The sequence below is a fragment of the Centruroides vittatus genome, unplaced genomic scaffold (assembly GCF_030686945.1).
Source record: "Centruroides vittatus isolate TY-2023 unplaced genomic scaffold, ASM3068694v2 contig_1891, whole genome shotgun sequence".
NCBI classification, from domain to species: Eukaryota; Metazoa; Arthropoda; class Arachnida; order Scorpiones; family Buthidae; genus Centruroides; species Centruroides vittatus.
In genome coordinates, this window is record NW_027121163.1 from 483,904 (window position 1) to 505,081 (window position 21,178).

The 21,178-nt window shown below is 40.3% G+C and overlaps 1 protein-coding gene across 1 annotated transcript in view; it reads left to right on the forward strand.

The window, feature by feature from the left end:
- Positions 1–772: 772 nt before the first annotated feature.
- LOC136970063 (FH1/FH2 domain-containing protein 3-like) overlaps positions 773–21,178 on the forward strand; it is a 59,715-nt gene continuing 39,309 nt past the window's right edge. Inside the window, 4 exon segments of the mRNA XM_067264433.1 lie at positions 773–889; positions 4,451–4,501; positions 4,642–5,958; positions 16,921–17,042. Coding sequence (XP_067120534.1) covers positions 869–889; positions 4,451–4,501; positions 4,642–5,958; positions 16,921–17,042 — 1,511 coding nt within the window. The 5' untranslated portion in view covers positions 773–868.

The window sequence follows — 21,178 nt, forward strand, 5'->3', positions numbered from 1 at the left end:
TACTTTTTCCAACCTGAATGAATCTCTAGTAAAATGTAGGCTACATAGAGATGCATGTGAATCTCTATACCAGCAGTGGTACGCGTACCACTGGAGGTAAGCAAGAAGGTTCCGTTAGTCTGCACGCAGAAGGCTCGGGTGTACGCGAGTAAAAAAAGGTTGAGAACCGCTGCTCTACACTATTTAAAATCTCTACGTGTATAGTACAACTGTAACTCGTATCTAGAATTGCATCCCTATACAATGCGTATTCTCATCGAGTCCTCGAAGGTGTGGGCACGCCTGAGTGACCCTGAGTGCCCATGCTTTGAGTCTAGAGCGATTCGAGTACCGTAAAGGCTCGTATCTAGTAAAATTTGCCCATAAAATAAGTCAAAGACAACTCTTTTGGTGTCATTAGCTAAGGAACTCATTCTTTAAAACTGCTACGAGAATGTGAGATCCCGCCCGCCTTTCCAAATTTATATACTACACTTAAATTAAAGGTATGTAGCGGTTAAGAAGCGAAAATTCGCCGTCATCCCTTCTAAATTTGCCACTCGATGTAATTGAAGATGCGGAATTTTAAGGGTATGCAAATTCAATTAAGGGCACAAAGTCGACGTATTCGTAGATAGAGTGAAAGACAGTTGGCGGAAATGATGGAATACTCTTTGGAGGATGGGCGTTTCTCGATACGTTAATAGGCGGACCAATAATCCTCCTCCTATAAATAGACGGAGATGTGCACAATGGTTGCCATAGCGACACTCTCCCTCATCCTCCCACGCAACCTTGTTGGATTAGCATCGCTGACTGTGGATATCTGCCAAAGGTTGCTCGGTTACTGACTGACAAATGTCACGCCAGGCACGCTGTACCCTGTGCGATGTCGTACATGACTTCGTATGTAAGTATTCTTCCTTTCCCTCCTATTTTTCACTCGTGGGGACGAACCCACGGGGATGAATGGATCGATTTATGTCCGAAACCGTCACAAGATGGCACCGAGTGAGTCGAACCGTTACGAAATCCGTCCGGAAGACCAAACACTTCAAACTTTTATATATAGGCCCGTATTCTCGCATAGATTAACTAAACATTCTGCCCATATTTAAGCTATTTCCCATGGACTAAACGCTGTCTTCTCCATTTTATTCTAGTTTTTAAAAATTCCTCGAGTTCTTTGCCTATTGTCTTTGCATTCCATCAAAGTTGTGTTGGGCTTAAGGTTGCACCAAGGCGCAATCTTCGGCCCATTATATTTTGTAGCTAGCCTTTAATTCTTTAGAGAAAACTTGGTCAGAATCAATTCTCCTCATTGGAAATCTCGTTATAGGATATTTGGGTGGAGCGAGCATCACACATCTGATAATGTAATCACTACGTAAAATATTTATACGTATTTAAATTTAAATCATAAAACTTTTAACTTAGTGATAAAGTAATTTATTGATGCGTATCCGTAATATTTAATTCACTTTTCTTGTCGCTAATGGAAAGTTTTTTTTTCTTTTGCGTCAGACTATTTTCAGCGTCGAAAGAAGTTATAAGAAAGAAAAGCAAACATCTCCTTGCGAAAGATGTTTACGACATCGGTTTATTTATTCCATCGTTTGCTATGAATTATTTATTTAATTCTGATTTTTAACTCCGCCCTTTCAATATTCTACTCTTAAAAAATCCAATTCCGTCCGCAGTAGCGTAGCGAGGAGGGTGCAAGGGGGTGTATCGTGCACCGGGCGCCACTCTCAGAGGGGCGCCCAAATGGTCTCCAAGACAAACTATATGTGTTTCTTGAGGGGGAAGAGGGGCGCCAGTTATGTTCGCTACGCCACTATCCGTCCGAGAAATTTGGATCTTCGTCGTTTTCGTCCATTGAGTTAACCGCATTTCTCCTCAATTTGCTACGATTCAACTCTTTAACTGTGAAATTAAACCACTCTCCTTTTAGAGTGTTAACTACATATTTCGCTCCCTATCATTCTAAACAACCGAATTAGCTATATATTTTACTCCCTTCCATCTTCGGCCATTGCGCCTACATTCACCCTAAATTTATTCACTTACGTATCAAACAGCATATTCATTATAAATTCAGAATATTTTTAAAAAGTTTATTTGTTTGTTCACAAAACCTACGCATCGTAGGATTTTCACCACAAATTTATGCATCATTAATTAATTCCACCCAAAAATAGATCAATAAAACAACGCGTTTAACGGACAAATTCTGTCAAAGTTTCAAGTTGGGATTTTCTAAATTGTAAAATTAATTCCATCTGTGATTTTGAACCGTATAAAAATGAATACGCGTGACCAAAACGCCGCTTTTTATTGTGTTTCTCGTGTTAAAATTGCCAGAAACGAGCTCAACTTTGACCTCGAAGCGTAGAGGATACACTTATTTCGAGTATGCGTTATAACCAAGTAGAAATGTTATAGAATTCCATAATATACCCAGATATAGACAACTGGATAAAAGAAAACTCGTGCCCTGTACTGATGAGCGTGGTTGGGTAATTTCTATTTTCGTCTGAGACAAAACAGGAAAAATAAGCCCTTCTTTATATAATCCAAACGGTCGATCCGTGTTCATTCGCTTTCCCCTTCGAATTTAGGTAATATATTAATGAATTGAATGGAATAATGTGGGTTCACCTGTAACTTCCCAGTGTGATCGGCATTTATGGGTTGGTCGGGACACGAGCTAGAGCTAATTTCATCCTACATTCTCAGTTAACTTTTTTTTTTCTGAACGCAAGCTGATCCCCTTCATCATTCGAGGAAAAATTTGTAAACAGCAGAGGTTAAACTTTCCAAATTTATCGTTAGCAACTCGTTCATTTATCATTGCTTCCGCTTACAGAATTAGGGCTACCTGGCACACAGAAAACAAACATTTTTTATTTTTTTTCTAAAATTGCTCATACCAGGAGATATGGAGACAGATCGAGGACGTCACCAAAACTTAATATTTAATAGAATTCGAATTAAAGTACCCTTACATAGAGCATTCCTTGGGCGAAACGCCGTCACAATTGGTGCTTGAGTGGTGGCGTAATGAATCCTTGGGCTTTCCACATCGCGGGTAAGTGGGCAATTAGAAAGTAGTTTAAATATTTACCGATTGGGAAAATATGGCGCCTCGAGTGTGTAAGGAGTGAACTGTGTGTGTGTGTGTGTGTGTGTGATTGAGAAATGAACCATTCTCCCATGCTCAAAGATTTTATTGCGTTCATTCTAGATATTAAAGGTGAGTTCGCAACGTTTTCGGCTGTGGAGCCTTTTTACATGTTAAATCTTTCACAGAATAATGTTTTATGAGTGAAATGAAATGAAAAAGTTACAGATTCTGCTAATACTAATAGATTCTACACTAAATATTAGTTAAAGGTCTGTGACGATTAAAATGTAATTTTTCCCAAATTCAAGTTTACCAATTTTTATAAATCTATCGACGGACCTCTTAGGGGTCCTCGATTTCCAGATTAAGAACCTTTGGGGTACATAAAAATGGTTAGATACCACAAAGAATTGATAGTCTTCATATAGCTATCAAGAATAGATTGAAGGTCGAGAGTTGGATTGAAAGTTAACACCGCAACGCCATATTTCCCCTATTGGTGAATATTCGAACTATTATTTATTCCCAAAGTCTCTTCTCTATCGTCTAGAAAGTATACATACCGAATAAAAGTTGAATACAATGAAAGTTATGGAAGAACTCAAATCCCGGCGTCATTGGCGTAGCCAGAGTTTTGTTATGGGGGGCCTAGTAGAGGCTGTAATTTTCTGCGGAGGGGCACCAGGTTAACTGAGGGGGCCGTGCCCACTCGTGCCCCTTCCTGGCTACGCCCATGCCCGGCGTACCTTCACGTTCTCTTCAGAAAAAAAAAAAAAATCCGGCAAGGAGTTGCGTAAATTTTCCGACATGAGTTAAAATTGTGTATGGCGCCATCTGTTACGCGATTTTATTAAAAAAAATTGTAAATGCTAATGACGAGTAAAGTCTTCGTTAGTCTGTCCCCATTTGAGATACGACACGTGACCCTCCTCTATCTCCTCGACCTTCAACCACCAAAATTTAACAGCAACAATCTAATCTCCCTAGCAGGCAAACCTTCCTGCAAAATTTCAGAAAATTTCGACAAACACAGGATTTATTAAGCTCCAAAGTGGGTTAACAAAATCGTACCCCAACACACACTAGCAACTATACATACAGAAGAAACACCCAAATTTTTTCCTATTTCTCGAGGTCCCCCGAGTCCAAAAACGTTGGGAGGTCATTTTTTTGACTCCCCAATATTTTCCTTCTTCAGCGCCATATTTTACCTCTGTTATAACAGCCGGGAAAGTAAAATGGGCCTTAAGCCCTATATATTAAACAAAAAATGAAGTTATATATAAATTTATATATAATTAATTATTGTGTTAGTTCCTTACAAATAAACTATTTTTATCTTAGTATCCTGGAAGTAAAAGTTACAGTTCCAAAAAGAACACTTCTTATAATACAGTAAGTCCATTATTTATTTACATAACTTAGTTTATTTACATGTTAGATGGTTTACGCAATAAATCTGTATCGTAGAAACGTTAAATCGAGTGAAATTCTCCAAATTAACACACACTAATATGTCTATTTTAATCTTCCAGCCTCTCAAGTACGGAGGAGGGACAAGTCTTGGGTCTTCCGCTTATGGCATCACCTGGAACAAATATTCTAGCAGACCCAGTAGCAGATCTACTTCCTACGATTATAAATACCCCACGAGCAATTATGGGAGGACCAGTTCTGGTTACTCCACAGAATTGTCAAATTATAGAAATTCCAGCTGCAAATCCTACGGTGCTTATTCCAGGTTGAGGGATGATCACCCTCGCGTTGAATCTACTAGAACTTCTGGTTCTAGAATATCTTCTAGTTCTTCCTCATCTTGGACATCTTACGCCAAGTTGATCGGAAGTCATGCAAGAGCAAACGATGCAAGATACGCAAAGCAGTACTCGAGCAATAATCATGAAAGGGGAAGAAGAACGAACGAATCCGAAAAAGGTAAAGAAGAGAAATCGAATCCGAAAGAATTTGTTCAAAATAAAAGGGAGAAAAACGAAGATTCTAACGTAATTATGATTTCTCGCGCCACATCCCCCACGCAGGAGGATCAGTTGTCCTCTTACCACCGTGAATCCAAGCAACACAAAAGAAAAATGGCGGTAGCTAAGATATCCATTGGCGTTCAGGTAAAGGAAGAAGATTTCTGCAAAGCGTCTGCTGAAAACTTTGAAGAAAAATTCGAAAATAAGGATTTTCGTAAATCCAAATTGAACATGAAAAATGAAGAACGAGAGGCAATCAGCAAAGTGGGCCACGCAACTCCCGAATCCATGAAGTTTTCAGCAGAGGAGATAGAGAAAAGAAAAGGGAAGGAGGAAGTTCAATCTTCCAGTAAAGATCTTCAGCCTGATTCGTACGAATCGGATTTCAGCATGGATGAAGTCTTCTGGAATTCCGGATGCGGATCGCTCAGAGATTCCGGATATTCGGAAGCAACAGCAAAAAGCGACAGTCCTCCTATAGGAAAGAAGACTTTCACTTGTGACTACGATGATATTGACGCTTTTCTGCGAGACAGCGATGAAGAAGGCCCCAAGACATTCGAAGAATTCGAAAACAAGTTCTGTAACGAAAAAGTCAGGATGGTTCCCAAAAAGATCGTGGAGTCATCAACCTTCTTCATCGGGTCATACAGAGATATCGATGATATTCTGGGGCATCTTTATATCAATCCCAGCTCTCAGTCCATTGATTATGATAGTGACAGTTGTAATTGGCAGGAGGAACTAGACTGTTCTGCCGAAAGCACTTGTCATCCTCAGCCGGTTGATTCGTGGAAAGCAGATTATAGTCTAGTTAAGCTTCGACAGTATCGTCGCAAGAATGATATAAGCGGGAAGAATCGAAAAACAAAGGTAAGTAAATCTTTTGCACATTCTTTCATGCGATGGTTTTTAACCTTTTTGAGCTAATGGTACTCACAGTTTTCCGCGACTCAACTCTTTCTGTCCTGTAGGCACTAGTGGGCCTTTTTAGCAAGCTCGTTGTGAGTTCATTAGTGGGGGTAAGGGACGGGGCCCGACATATCCGGGCGGAAAACTCTGCAAAAATTCCTGGGATTCTTCGACCCACCTGGATCCTGGGATCTCCCAAAGTCACCTTAACCGTTCGGCACATCTGGCATCTGGTTTAGTGTTATTATGCAGATACAGAACGAAAGTCAGTAATGAGCATTGAAATGAGGCCCCCAATAGGCCTCATTTCAATGCTAATTACTCAAGGAATACCCGGAAATGGCCAAGTATGTCTACGAGATAATGCGGCCTTTGATAAGATTGGATTGAGTCCCTGTTTATGTGTTAAACACATAAATAAAAACCCCGGAAAACTGCACGTGGCAGCCCCCTTTGTGAGGCGCGAACTCGCGACCGACTAACTACAGTCTGAAGTTTTATCCACTAGTCCACTGGTGGAGTCCTTAATGTTCTTAGGTACTCTTACGAGAAGTTCGCAGCACACTGGTGAAGAACCACTGTATTAATGCCTTTAATTATTCATTATAAGTGTTATTAATATAGTTGATGACGAATCTAGTTAAGTGTTAAGAATTATTGACGAAAACTTTCGAAGAAATTTGCGTGTTTTTGTTTTAAGTCGACTCAATAAGTTTAAAATTAGTTTTCATAAATATCAAATGCCAATACCCGCTGTTTCATCATTGATTTTGATACACAACCTAATTAATAGGCTAGCTTCTACGTTTATGGGGCCCAATTCCTTCAAATTCCTGAAGGAATCGAGTTTCAGCCTTGTCTTCTTTAGTCTCCCTTCATATCTGGAGTTAATTTATGTATAAAAATCTAAAACATAGTGATGATCTGTGTCCGGATATAGAAGACCCTAAATATATGACATAATGATCCAGCGAAACAGTTTCAAATTATTTACTGTAATTGCATTTTGCGAAAACAGATAACTGTACACGTAATAATTTCGTTACGTAACACCGAGAAGTCTGAATTTTATTATTTATTTTTACAAGAGCAATGCCTAAAATAATAAAATTTGTGTTACGTAATACGCAAACTATTCCGAATACGCTAATTTTTTGGTGTCTTCCCGTCCTTCCGGGGCCTTTTACCATACTCATAGTGAGTTTGACCAGGCCCACAATGGGTCCAGCGTTGAGGGACGGAGTCCCACGTATCCAGGACAGCCCGTAAGTGAAAAAATCTTGGTGTTATTCGCCAGGATTTTATCCTGGCTTCCCCAAAGCGATAGGTTCAATATCTCACTCTTCATGACAGTTAATATGTATTCAATCTATATAATATGTCCTACTGTACAGGCCCTGTTACAGGAGGATCAGCCTTTATTCCGAGGCCCTTTCGGCATTGTAGATTTACACGTAAACGAATTGTTATCGTACAGCTGTATTTGCTGTACTTTATCGAAGTACAGCAAATACAGCTGTACTTGTGTAGGGAGCATAAGTACATTTTTTAATGTTTGATATATTTTGACAGTATTTTAACTTCGTTTTTATTTTCAGTAGTTTAAGTGTTTCTATATTTGAATTTTGTATTTTAAGTGTTTCGTCAAATATATATAAAGAATTGTGTCTTAAAGAATTGACCATAAGAAATGTGGGTTCCAACAGGCCCTACGATAGAGGGTGCAGTTGAGGCCCATAAACTTCAGCGCCACGTGGCCGGCCCGCTGGGTGGAGGGTTTGCGTCCCAACAGCGGGCAGGCCACGTGGAGTTTACCGGGTTTTATTCACTCAATTCATAATTCCTCGAATTTATCTACTTTCATTTGTAATTTCGCGTTTAATTTTTAATGTATTAAATTAATTACCGAAGGAAATTAGTTTACAATAAGAAATTATTATAATAAATGGCGACGTAATTAGGAAATTACCGTTGATAACGGAGGTTTCAAACGTATTTTTATAGTGTCTAGGGAAGGTAATTATGCCAATTATATTGGGTTTGTGTTGAATGTCGGCATACATAATGCCGGCATTCACTAGAAACCGAGTAGAACGGGCATTAAACACAACGAGAGTTAACAAGAGTATTACATAAATACACTAGTTTTTCTAGTGTGACCTCATTTATGTAAGTTTAAATATAGAAGCTCTTAAATAACTTTTATTGATTTTTATGGCTTATTCAATTAATGTTCCCTTTTTAAATTCTACTTAATATTTTTTTAATAATTTAATCTTTTTTTTTTACTCTTTCCGTTCCGTGCGCAATAAGAGAACTTATTTCCGAGCCTATTGTGGGTTTGGCCAGGCTTATAATCAGGAAGCCGCTTGGTGAGGGATGGAGCACGTCATATCCGGAACAGAAGCACACTAGTGGTCTAGTGGATAAAAGCATCGAACACTGGTGGGATCGTGGGTTCGTGTCTCGTAAACGTGTAGTTTTTCGGGGTTTTTTCGCTTTTGTAACGTCGAAATAGGGGCCGGTTTTCCGTAGAAAGGCCTCCCGGTAGGTATCCTCCCTCGGCAGATCGCCCACGTGTTGTCATAAAGAAATAAACCAAGCTAAACACTCCGAAAAATTTTTGGGGATTTTTTGACCATTCGGATTCGAATCCGGATCCCTCAGGAATCTTTCATGGGCGGTCTGTACCGGATATGTGCCCTTCCGACTACGAGCTTAGTCGAACATACGATGGGTATAGAAAAAAGATCCTCTTAAGCCCGTTGGACAGAAAAAGTAAATGTGCCCTAGCCAGAGGCTTGACGAGTTTATCAAGAAATATAATCCTATGATGTTTAAGAGATTATAGGATCCCTGATATTTTATTTATATCACATTGTAGAGATTTCATTATGATCCCTCATCGTTAGCCTCCCGAGTTACCCCTTTCTATTCATATTATTTTCCTGTTTTTTCGCTGGCAACCATAATGGGATTACCATAACGAAATATAACTTTGTTTATGCGTGCCAGGAGTTGCCCATCCCTGCTGTAAAGTGACACAATACAGTATGGAGAAACTGAATTTGTACAAAATAAATATTCGACAGCTGATCATAATTGAGGCCCACAAGTGGCCACGTTAATTAAAACCACCTCCGAACACTGCTGTAGGTAAGTCGTGGGTTCGTGCCTCGTGAAATACCGTCTTTCGAGGCTTCCAAATTTGCAACACGTCCTCGATAAACCACTCCTTTTCTTTTTAACTGTCTTACAACTAAAAATCGGCAAATACTACGATCCAAAGCGCTAAAAATGCCTGAGCGGAGAGATTTGGTACCGATTTCTTTACGGAAATCTATTCCGTACGCCCATACCAGATTCGGTGGCATTTAGACTACTAAATTAATCTTTAGATAGCGTTAAATAGGGGTATTTCAATTACGTGTAAGGGTTATAGGGCATCCCACCAGAGGCCGAGCGAATAAAACTACTGAAAACTTGTAGTAAGTCCGGGTTAGGGCTTGGTCAAGATGGAGTTTTTCGTGTTTTCTTCATGCTGTAACACCTAAATAGGAACCTATTTACCATAGAGTCACCCCCCTCGGCAGATGGCCCACGTGCCTCTATATAAAACAAAACAAAAACTTAAATATTAAGAGAAATAATGCATAAATTTTCGTCTAGGAACAGGGATAAGTTTATAGAAATGGAAATTTAACCATCATTTCTTCTGCTGCTGCCAAGATTTTTCTAATTTACGTATTCTAAGTAAACAGCGCGCACTTTTGTTTATATATACTACTACTTAAAAATACCCTACATCATCATTATGTTCTATATATATAACAAACAAATTTTTCTTTTCTTTCGTGTAACCATTTCTTCGCTATTTATGCCAAAATTTGCGTTTTTAAATAGAATCCGACTGTCAAAGATGATTATTTAATTATAAAATGTGAAATTTCTAACGTTTATTACCGAAAATATTGTTCTAACACAATTCGGTGGGGTAAGGAGGCTACGCGGCACGTGGGCCGTCCGTCTGTCCCTATTTGGATGTACGCGTGAAGACAAATGCAAAAACTCCTCGTGGCTAGATGAGGCCCGAACCCGCGACCTGCAGTTTCCTATAGGTCGCGGGTTCAGGCCGGTTGCCTTGAACAAGACAATCGGCCTTTTTTGCCCGTAGGATAATGCGCCGCTGCTCTCTCTTATCTCTCTTTGTTTTATTCGTAACACGTGGGCGATCTACCGAGGAAAATGCCTCCTAGAAGGGCTTCTATGGAAAACCAGCCTCTAATTAAGTGTGACAGACGTGAAGAAAACCCGGAAAACTTCACGTGGCCACATCTTGACGAGATACGAACCCACGACTACGTGTTCAACGGTTTTATCTATTCGGCCGCTGGTGGTTCCTATCCTTCTGACGGGGCCACGCTCGAAATTATATCATTTATAAATGTTAAAGCCCTTAAATTTTATAAAATTCGGTTTTGTATAATGATTTTCACATTAAAAAAAATGAAATTTTAGGGCAGTGTTGAGCAGGAGCACGAACCAACTCGTCCTGCAGGTTTTCCCCTATGTAAGAGCCCTTATTATTATTAATTATTTTATTTTATTGTGGCAAGTGCTCTAGGATCACTTGCCACAGGAGTCGTCGCCGGGAAGGCCACGATCACGCCGACGTAGGCCCTACTTACCACCACCCTCGGATCCATCCTGAGGTCACAGACGAATCTAAAACCGAACCCTGGTGTGATACTTAATATGCTAATTATAACATGTCGAAACCAAGAGAAAAGTGGCACCCCTAAAAAAACAATTAAGGTGGCACCTACCGCTCTGGGGATCCCGGATGAAATCCTGAAGGGTCGAAATTTTTCGAGGGGTCCCGTCACTCGCTACCCGGCCGAATCCTCAATGGGCTCGCTACGGAAAGGCTTTTTTTTAGTGCCAAAGAGCGAGGAGGGTCGACGACAAAACCCCCCAAAAAAACGTCAGTTAAAAGGCAAATATTTTGAAAATGTAAGTTTGGGTGGGAGATTGAAGTGTCGGGACGAACGAATAAACGGAAGATGGAGAAAAATTTGGCGCCGTTTCAAGACCCGTCTCGAAAGAAAATTGGGTCGCGCGAAAGGGAGTGTTTTGAAAATAAGAAAAACATGGCAGAAGTGTCTGGAATTCTGGGAATATTTGGACGTGTTGAATGGGAATGCGCTCTTCGGGTTTTTTTTCTGTGTGTGTGTGTGTGTTAGCTGAAAGTTTTGCAGCTGGTTTTGCAGAAAGGAAACTTATTTATAATGTGTCAAATAGAAGATGAGAAGATGCAAGTTTATGTCTCTTCTCTTCAGAGTTTTCTGAGAATCCTTCTCTTCGGGGTTCTCACAGAAAGGTTCTCTGTTGGCGCTATACGGGGATGATGTTATTTAGGAGGCCCACCCTCTCCTAAAGCCATAAAAGAACCATGTATTTTATATAAAAAAAAAACTGGATTTTAGAGGCCCTTCGTGTCACCAGACTGATAGAAGGGGTACCAGTAAGGAACCCCTTTTATTCGAAATTCTCCCGTGTAAATATACGAAATTTGTCTGTTTAATTTATTAACAGAGAATACTTTATCCCAATGACAATTCACGTTAGAAGGTATAGAGTTAGAGGCCATTTGACCCGGTCCCAGAGGTCAAGTGACATTTGATCTTCGGAGACCAAAGGAGATACACTCCCAAGAACGTATATCACTACTGTAATTTAAGTTTTATGTGTTAGGCCACCTACCACGTTTGACTCCTATCTACGTCACAGTAGGATAACATACGTAAATAAACCCGTTTTTAAATTTTAATTCGATTTCGCATCGCGAGATGGAGTGAGTGTTCGCAGATGGAGTGAGAAACTAGAAATTACTCCAACACCTTCAGACGATACACTGCAGTTACAACACTCATCACGCTATTTAAGTGAATTTGCGCCTTTTATACACACCTCTGTGTATGTTCTACTGGGGGTTCCATTGTTTAGTTTATCTAGAGCCCCGAGATCCATAAAACGCTACAGACTATGTGATATGATTAGTAACAATGTCATATGGATGCCTCAGGAAAACTAAATTGTGGGCCTTCCAGCAGAATTAGAACATATACTATAAAATTCATACACATTTTCGCCTATTTTACTTTATCCAGCGTCAGGCAACGTAAGGTATGGGGCAGCAAAACAGCAAAATTAACTCGAGGTCCCTTACCTACGTGGATGTGCCATTCGTGCATTCGTACAGGCCCCGTGCTCAGTTAATGCCCCCAAAATCGGAACCGTGGGCCCTAGGCAAGTGTCTTTCTATAAATTCTCTACATGCGCGTATAGAGAACAGTAGAAACAATACTTTCTACTATTAACTGGAGGGTAGCGATGCCACCCAATTAATTAACCACCCGCGGGATACGCGAACGACCGATCGAGAAACTTCGATACGAACGCTTAAACCAAGCCATTTACTGTTGATATGCACGTGCATTCATTACAGAGCTATCATTATGACGTCACCGGGTATATAACTCTTAACATTAACCCACTTTGAATAGTTTATAGTCGTACACCGCCATAATTTTGACATTAGATAAAGTTAATATCGTACAGTTTACGACCATTAATTTCAAATTGAATTTATGAATTGTGACGTCACAATTCAATATACATTTATCACTATTAAAATGCTTTCCGTGTTTATTTTTTTACATTTATGTAACGTAAATCAAGCGTGTAGCCATTATATTAACGTAAAAAAATGCGAGAAACCCAGCACCTTTTTGTTCTGTGTGAAATATAATAGCTTCCGTGTAAAGCTAATTTCTTCTAGAATTACTTCACCCCTCTTTACTTTCGATTCTTTTTTATTTTATTTATTTGTAGACTTATGACACGAATGACTTTTAGCATCTGCTATACAAAACAAAACTGTAATTAGACTTGGTGCTAAACTTATACCCGTTTAAAGCGTTTATTTTTAAGTTAGATGATTTCAGAGGAATGAGAATATCGAACTTTAACCCTTCCCTCCTCAGTTTGCTCACCTAACTTAAGCCGTGGCACATAAAAGGCCCTTAAAGCGCGAGGCCCTTAAGCTTCTAACGCTCTTCCATCTCTTCATCTTATACTCGTTTAAAGCGTTTATTTTTAAGGTAGGGTCATTATCTCTCTCTGGGGTGTTAAGGGGTGAGATTATGTAACTTTGAGGTTCGAGTTCGATAGTCACGCGCATACAGAAAGGGATAAAGGATCTAACTTAAGAATAAACGCTTTAAACGGTTATAAGGTTATCCTAAGTAAACTGAAGCAGCTAAGGGCTAGTCTAGTTTGCTCACCTAAACTTATGAAAGGCCCTTAAAGTGTGAGGCCCTATGCTCCTAACGTCGTCTCCACTACATCGGTTTTATAGAAGACAGTAAAAGTAGAAATTAGACAAAAGCAGTGATAAATGCAGTCATGTGACTCAAAATTTCGTACTATTTGGAACCGTTCCAAGTTTGTTTCTGGTACAGATTCGCTTTCAACTCCTTCCTAAAATATCGCAAGTTCATCCCGACAATTCTTTTCGTATATTAGCCCACTCGTTAACGTCACGCGGAGAATAATCAGCTCCAGCAAACCCGACAGAGCCGTAAATTATCAATATTCGGGTGATAAATGGAGATTCTCGACCCTCCATTATGGTATAAGATACAAGTTGCTGTGTTTTTTTAACTTAGTGTAATGCCTGTATTCGTCGTAACAACTGAAGTTTCGTATCTTAAAAAGAATGTATACACGCGGCTTTATGTTGACAGTGTCTACAATTATAGCAATGGCGTGCCACAACAGTAGTCGAGAAAGTAACAGTAACGACTGTTGATGGTTGTTTAAATTACAATTGGTTTCGGTAGATGTCATTCTTTCCGGCCCCATGGGCCCTTTTTTTTGTGCCCATTATAGATCCACAATGGTGTTGAGAAAAGGGGCTCGACGTATCCGGGATAGTTTTGTTTGTATGTGGCAGAACGACGCGTGGGCGATCTGCCGGAGGGGGTTCCTGCGGGAGGACTTTCTGTGGGAAACTGCCCCTATTTAGGTGTTACTAACGCGAAGAAAAAGCGGAAAACTCCACGTGGCCAGGCTGTTGCACGAACCCACGACCGACTACCGGTGATAGAGTCTACCATGAAAAACTCCTGAGTTGCCCGTCCGTACTCGATCCCGGATCTTTCATAGTGGTGCCCATCCACTGAACTAACAGTATTCAGTGGTTTTACTCACGGAAACCACTGAATAACCAATGAATACTGTAGTTCGTGGGTTCGTGCCTCACCAACGTGGAGCTTTCTTTACGTGTTTAACACCTAAATAGGGACCAGTTTCCCATAGAAAGTCCGCTCTTGGCAGATCTTCCACGTGTTGCGTTAAAGGGTTCTCTCTTAAAAAGTAATATAAGTACGAGGAATTGGGTGGTAAACATCGAGGCTATTTACAATTAAGGCGCTAATTATGTACTATTATGAGAGTACGTACAATTAGGTGTTACGTGCCACAGACATAGATACTCAGTTAAGGGACAGTCAATAATTGCGTGTACAGTTTAAATAAAGGTAATGGCAAAAGTACAATCATGCAATCGTACCCTTAAACTGTACACTCAAAAACTGTAAACGTTACAAGGGGGTGAGACATTCTCTACGTGAATTTTTTAGTACTATTAATGGCTTCTTCAATGTCGCAGGGTCCACTAACTATTGCATACTTAATTAAAGGGGGAGAGCTCTGCCAAAAGTACATCATTGCAGCGACTGGGACCAAAAGTGAGAGGGAGAGGGGTTCAAAACTGGAGCAAAAACAATGGCAACTAGGAGGATGATCAAGAGTAGCAACTGGGAGGAAGGGGGCGAAAACTGTAGCAAGCGGGCGCAAACTTGAAGGAGGGAACAAAACTGGCGCAAAAACTGATCAACAGAGTCGTAGACACCCTCAAAAATTACACGTTCGTATTAACTAACCAGACTTTGAGCCTTAAAACAGACCGAGAGGAAAAATAATTAGAATGTAACCGTATCCAGAGAACCTCTTAAATTCGATAGGGGGGGTCGTATGTCGATTTTCTTTACCTTTTCTAGACAAGAAATCGCTTTCGGACGCTATAAATTCGGGTTATTTCCCCTCGCAAATCGAAACAAATCAACACGAAAGAGGAATGAGGAAATTGCAAAATAAATTCTGCGTTATTTTGAAACTTTCTCCAAATGGAATTCGCCAATGACGTCATCGGTTGATATTTAGCCCGTGATACAAATCATCTCCCTACTTAAAGTAATAGGAGGAGGAGACAGAAGAAACATATTAAAAAAACTCGGTTATCACTTTTTTCTTCTTCTCTTCTTCTCTTTCTTCCTGCTGATGAATGTTTATTTGACCTTTGATGCCGAGTTTCTTCCATTTTGTCACGTTTCGTGTGACGTAATAAGTCTGGCAGGAAACGAACACCTGATCGAATGACGTCGCGGAATAGCACGCCAACACCGCCACGGCCAAAAGAATTAAAAAAAGAAAAACCACTAAAATAAAATAAAATTCAGGCGATGACACTCCATCCCAAAACAGAAATTATTCAATTTATTTAAAAAAATAATAATAAATATATAAATATATTTTAAACTTACTTATTTTTAAATTTCTGAATATATGCCAGACGACTTTTTCGTTTCGAATTTAAAAAGTTCGGGCGAACGAGCGCCACCCTCGTCAGAATTTCAAATTTAAAAAATAAATAAATAAATAAACTTTTAATAATAATAATAATAATAATTACTATAAACGCGTGAGGTCGAATCGGGCGAATGATTTAAAATAAGGCGAATAAACTCGATTTTTACCACTGAATGGCCGATCGGTGACGTCACCGACTGTAGCAGACGACGTACGTAGGGCGCATGCTCCGGTTCGGTGGCTCCAAGGAAGGAGCAACTATAGGCTCAGAAGCCGTTGGAGTACGGACCGAGAGAACATGGCGACCCTGACTTGTAGGGTTCAGTATCTGAATGACATCGATCCATTTTCTGCCAGTACCAACTTCCCGGAACCGACGCGTCCACCCCTCTACACCTTCAACGTAAATATCCCGCTCCTCAACCAAATCGCCGGCGTCCATCGTCTGTTGAGAGCTCCCCACAAGGTGAGAAAAGAGCACCGTCCGCGGTTTGTTTTTGTTTCTCCCAGTCTTTTAAATCGTTACCCGTCTCCAACCGGTCGAGTTTTCCCCTTCGAAAGTAGTCCGCGGGCCCCCGCTCCCTGGTAGGGAGCGGGGGCTCGCGGACTACTTTTGAAGCGCCCCTCGCTTTCCTCCCCCCAAACGTTTTATTTATTTATTTATTTATCTGACGAAGAGCGTAGACGTTGGGTTGAACCCATCTCCTGGACGGAGCGGGTCGCGATCGTGATGACCTTGATATTCGGACCTGTTAGCCCGGGGCACTCCTGGTTTGGCAAGTCTCGAAACGTCTCTGACAAGTCGGTGGATAACGGAATAAGCGGGTGTGTGTATATATATATATATATATATATATATATATATATTTATACTGTCTATTCGAAAAACCCTACAACCCTAATTTCATTCGTTATAACGCCGTCGTTACCCGCTATAAGTTACTCCCGTTTTCGGTCGTACGAATATTTTGGGCCAAGGACACCGAAGTTTTTCGTATTTCACACTCACCTGCGGGGGGGATCCAGCGTTATAACGAGGCGAAACTGTATCGAAGGACGTTCGAATCGTAACACCTGTTGATACGGCGCGGCTCCCTCCCGTTGATGCGTGGTATATTTTGATGATTTGGTGTTTTTTTTCTTTTTTTAAATAAATATGTCCGTCGAAGGGAGGTTTGACGTTTGCTAATTTTGTTTTCTTTTTTGTAGTTGGATGACTCGTGCCTGCAACTGTACAAGTATAGCGGAACTGAAGGAGACTATGGGAATTACTTGGATTTGGAATCGACCATCGACGAGCAATCCGAAGAATTCGAAGGTTTTCAAGAAAAGTAAGCTGTTTTACGTATATAATATACAAACAAACACACAGAAACACGAGGAAGGGAAACACAGGAAGGACTTTTACAGATTCTGGGGCGGCGTTACCATCACGTGTCTTGCATAGTTAATCGGGTCGAGCCTTATTTCGTCCACCCACAGACTTTTTTTTTTTTTCTTCATGTAGGACAGTAGGATGGCTTTTTTCGGGTGATCGCTAGTTTTATCGATAGCCCGGTTCCATTTCGGCGACCTTTTTTTCCCCCTCGAGGTCGCACGTGACGCGAAAGGTGAGTAACCCCGTCTCGCAAAACACACACATTCTCTCAATAGAGGAGACGATTCTTGACGATGGTCCAGGTTCTATTGTAGTCGTCTCCTTGGCCGCTTTTAATACTGCCCTCGATAAGACGGGAAATCTGCCAGTAGCCAGGGTTAGTAAACTAGAGGAGCGTTTGCCACTATGCCACACGCACACAAACCACCGTTGGCGCTGGTATGGTTCCTCCCCAAACACGTCCAACGCACCCTTTTCTCAGCCTTGAACCAGTTGCCGGTTGCGGCGAAAACACTAAATTTAGGAGCCGAAAATATTTATTTTAAAAAGAAAAATAACCCGCATACTGCGACGGGTGTTTAACTTCGTCCGGGATGGGCCTTTTCGGAAGGGATGTACAGTACTCTCGACAATTACATAATTATTGTCGTTGTACGGTCGGGGACAGTGACGCGTCTACTGGTTTCTTGTTAGGAACTGGACTATACATAAAAAGTTTGGTCGTAACAAAGATTTTATTGCGTCACTTTACGATCCTTTCTTCCCGGGTGTTTCGTCCTGTTAATGATTTATTTCCGACACGACCGCATTCGGGATGCCCCCTTTTTTTCCCGTGTTGTCTTGTTTATCCACCCCTCGAACCGATCCGCTCGATTTTATCTTCTCAATACGATAAATCATCCCTACATTCCAGACGGTATCGGATTAACGGAATTACTGTCGTTCTCCCCTTTCTCCTGTTGATTTTTATAAATTCTATAGAAATAATGGATTAAATGCCAGTTTATTTACCCCGGATTCATCGTCAATAGGGTTTTTCCCCTTCCATATTTATCGGTTTAAAATTAAGTTTAGGCAGCGAAAACTGCAGATCCGGTCGCGAAATTCTATATTTAGTATACTAAACGCATTAACTCGAGTGCCTAACACTTAATTTTAACCGATTTATGGGTTATATTCTATAAAAGACCATCGCTTGAAAGAAGCGGGGGAGGAAAATGCGATTTAATAATTCCGTTAAATTCGGAAAAAATCGATATTTTTTAGTATCGTAGATCGGTCGGAATGAAGCAGGAACTCAATAAATTCCTCTGACTTGACACGAATGAAACTTTGAATCCCTATGACGTCACACGGAATGAAACTTTTGAGGCGATCTTAGTTGATTGCGTACGCGAAGGCGAAATATTTATTCAGGAGGATGTCGAACCAGTCTTACCTCCTTCTGTCGACCGGGAGATAGTTATTATCTGGAATCCCTAAAACTTTATGTGAGTTCAATAGGTGATATAATATACGATGATAATGTCCATCTTGTCAAACTCGTGTTCTAACAAATCACCTAAGGGCTTAAATAGATCTAGAAACTGAATGGTGGCATTCTCAACCTGTAGCTCTATAGAGAAACAACAAGCGCTTTGATTCGCTTAAACTTCGTCTACAAACCTTCGGGGGGCCCTTATTGTTGAATGAATGGTAAACGCCGTTTCTCATCTATTAAATTCTTTCTCGTGACCGCGTTATTTACTTTAAAATACTTTTTTAAAAAATTAAAATCATTGTTTAATCCCGGAATTTTTAAACTAAATGGTACAAATTTTCGTGGTGTACTTACCGTTAAAGAATTTCATGGCATAAGTCGGACTAACCGCCCCATCGGAGAGGCCTTAGCCTCTAATTTTTTTTTGTAACTTGATCTTCTCGTTTGCTTTTTCCTCCTTTTGTCCGTTTGAAATTATATAAATTGATTTCCATAGATTTCATAATTAAAATTCTAATTTACGGATACCGTCTCGGGCCCCATCAGGCTACACATCCCGCTTCCTCCTTCCAGTCGACCCTTCACATTATCACTCATTAGTCGTATGGAACTAGGCTTAAATCTAAGGCTCGATTTAGACTTGTCGAGAACCTTAAACTGTGGTATACAAGAAGTCCCTTCGTCCCTTCCCTTCGTCTTATTTCTTCACGTGTCCGTTTCCCACGGCAGATTGCCCACGTGTTGCGTTGCCGCATCTCATCAAATTAACCCTCTACCTTATAACAATAGAGCGTGGCCCTAACTTGTAACTTCGTGCAAATCTGGCCCTGCTATTGTAGAATTTAATGCGATGGAAGGATATCCACGACAATGATTATGAAGTGGAAAGAGACTTTTATTGAAATCCTGTTTGTGCCCTCCTGTTTCTGAAATCCTGTTCTTTACCTTAAAAGTCCGATATTAAAACACTCTGCCCCTCTGCTCTTAACTAAATCCTGTTTAAAATCCTGTTTATATGGTTCACGGTAAGTAATAAAGTCAAAGTGCATTCTAAACTCATCTTGATAATCATATTTTTATGTTCAAACACGAACTTAGTGTTTAGAACACCAAAGATCGGTGTAGCCTCTTCATCCGGTAAATCTGGCAGTGTGCGTAAATGTAAACAGTAAATAATAGTAGTGAGGTTGAGGCCGAAGTTTAAACGCGAAAACGTGAACGTCGGACGTTGAGCGCCGCTTTCCTGTAAGCCTAGAAGTTTGACAATAGTGTTTGGAAAGTCAATGGAATCATGCTCGACATTCCAAACACCATTGTCAAACTTCTAGGCTTACAAGAAAGCGGCGCTCAACGTCCGACGTACACGTTTTCGCGTTTAAACTTCGGCCTCAACCTCGCTAGTGTTAACTATACGCTATTTTAAACGTTATTTTCTGGTTTAGATCGGGACCAGATTAGCGGAAGAGTAGGCCCTAAGCATTCAAGTTTGTGGGTCAACTATTATAGGGAACGAGCTTGTTATCAATATCTGTTAGAAGAAAATTAAAAAGAAGCCCTATTATTTACTTGTAGGCCCTACTCAGTTGGGTATCTTTCGTAATTTAATCGGGCCCTGGATTGTAATATTTGTTGGAATAGGACAATGCAACACATGGTACTTTTCGAGAGGACTTATAACGAGCCATTCGGGAGGCCCCATACTTGATGTGTAATATCAGCCAGGCCCACATAAAGAGGGCAGCAAGGTCCTCGTGCTGGCCCGGCTGATTTGACTCGGGGCCCCGGATACGGAGCGCGCCCAAATTTAATCCATTACGTAGAAAAATGGGGCTCCCTGATGTATTGTCTAACGTTATGTAATTTACGTTAATGTTTGCGCGTAGGAATTCGATTAATTTGATACAATAACGTGTTTAAAAAGCGCACGATGAATAATAAAATAAATTATTTATGATTATGCCATTGTTAAGAGTATCATTTATCATCCCCAATTGCGTAAAGTTCGAAGGAATTTCATAGATTTAATATTCTATACGACGACGATGATGATGTCAGCTCTTGTCAAATTCGTGTTACCTAAGGGCTTAGGTATGGATCAAGTTATTGAATGGTTAAATCATTCTGTTGTGAAACAAGAAATGCTTTGATTCGTTTAACGGGGGCCACTTAATTTCGTTTAAAAAATAGTGGGGACTACTTCGGAATTTCATGAGTTATAAGGAACGAGTTCCTCCCAAATGAGATGCAGATTATATATCTCAGTTTATGACTTATAAACGTAACCGGTGACGAATCAAGAATGCTGCGAAAGAATAAGCCCTAATAATCACGGTCGTAGCCAAAAACCTCGATAAAGCGCCACTCTCGCATAGAGCCAATGAATACCGTTAAAGGATCTACGGTTTTGCCTTGTTAACGGCATTTTTAAGCTACTCAAACGTGAGTTTAGGCATTATTTTTTGTTGTAATTTTCATTGTTTAAGGTACTTCGTTTTAACGCCAATTTCAAGTGTTCTCAACGGAATTTCGTTTAAAAATAAACAAAAATCACGCTTGTTTTTTTTAAATCTTATTTGCGCGTTTTGAAGTATTTTGTCTTAATTATTATC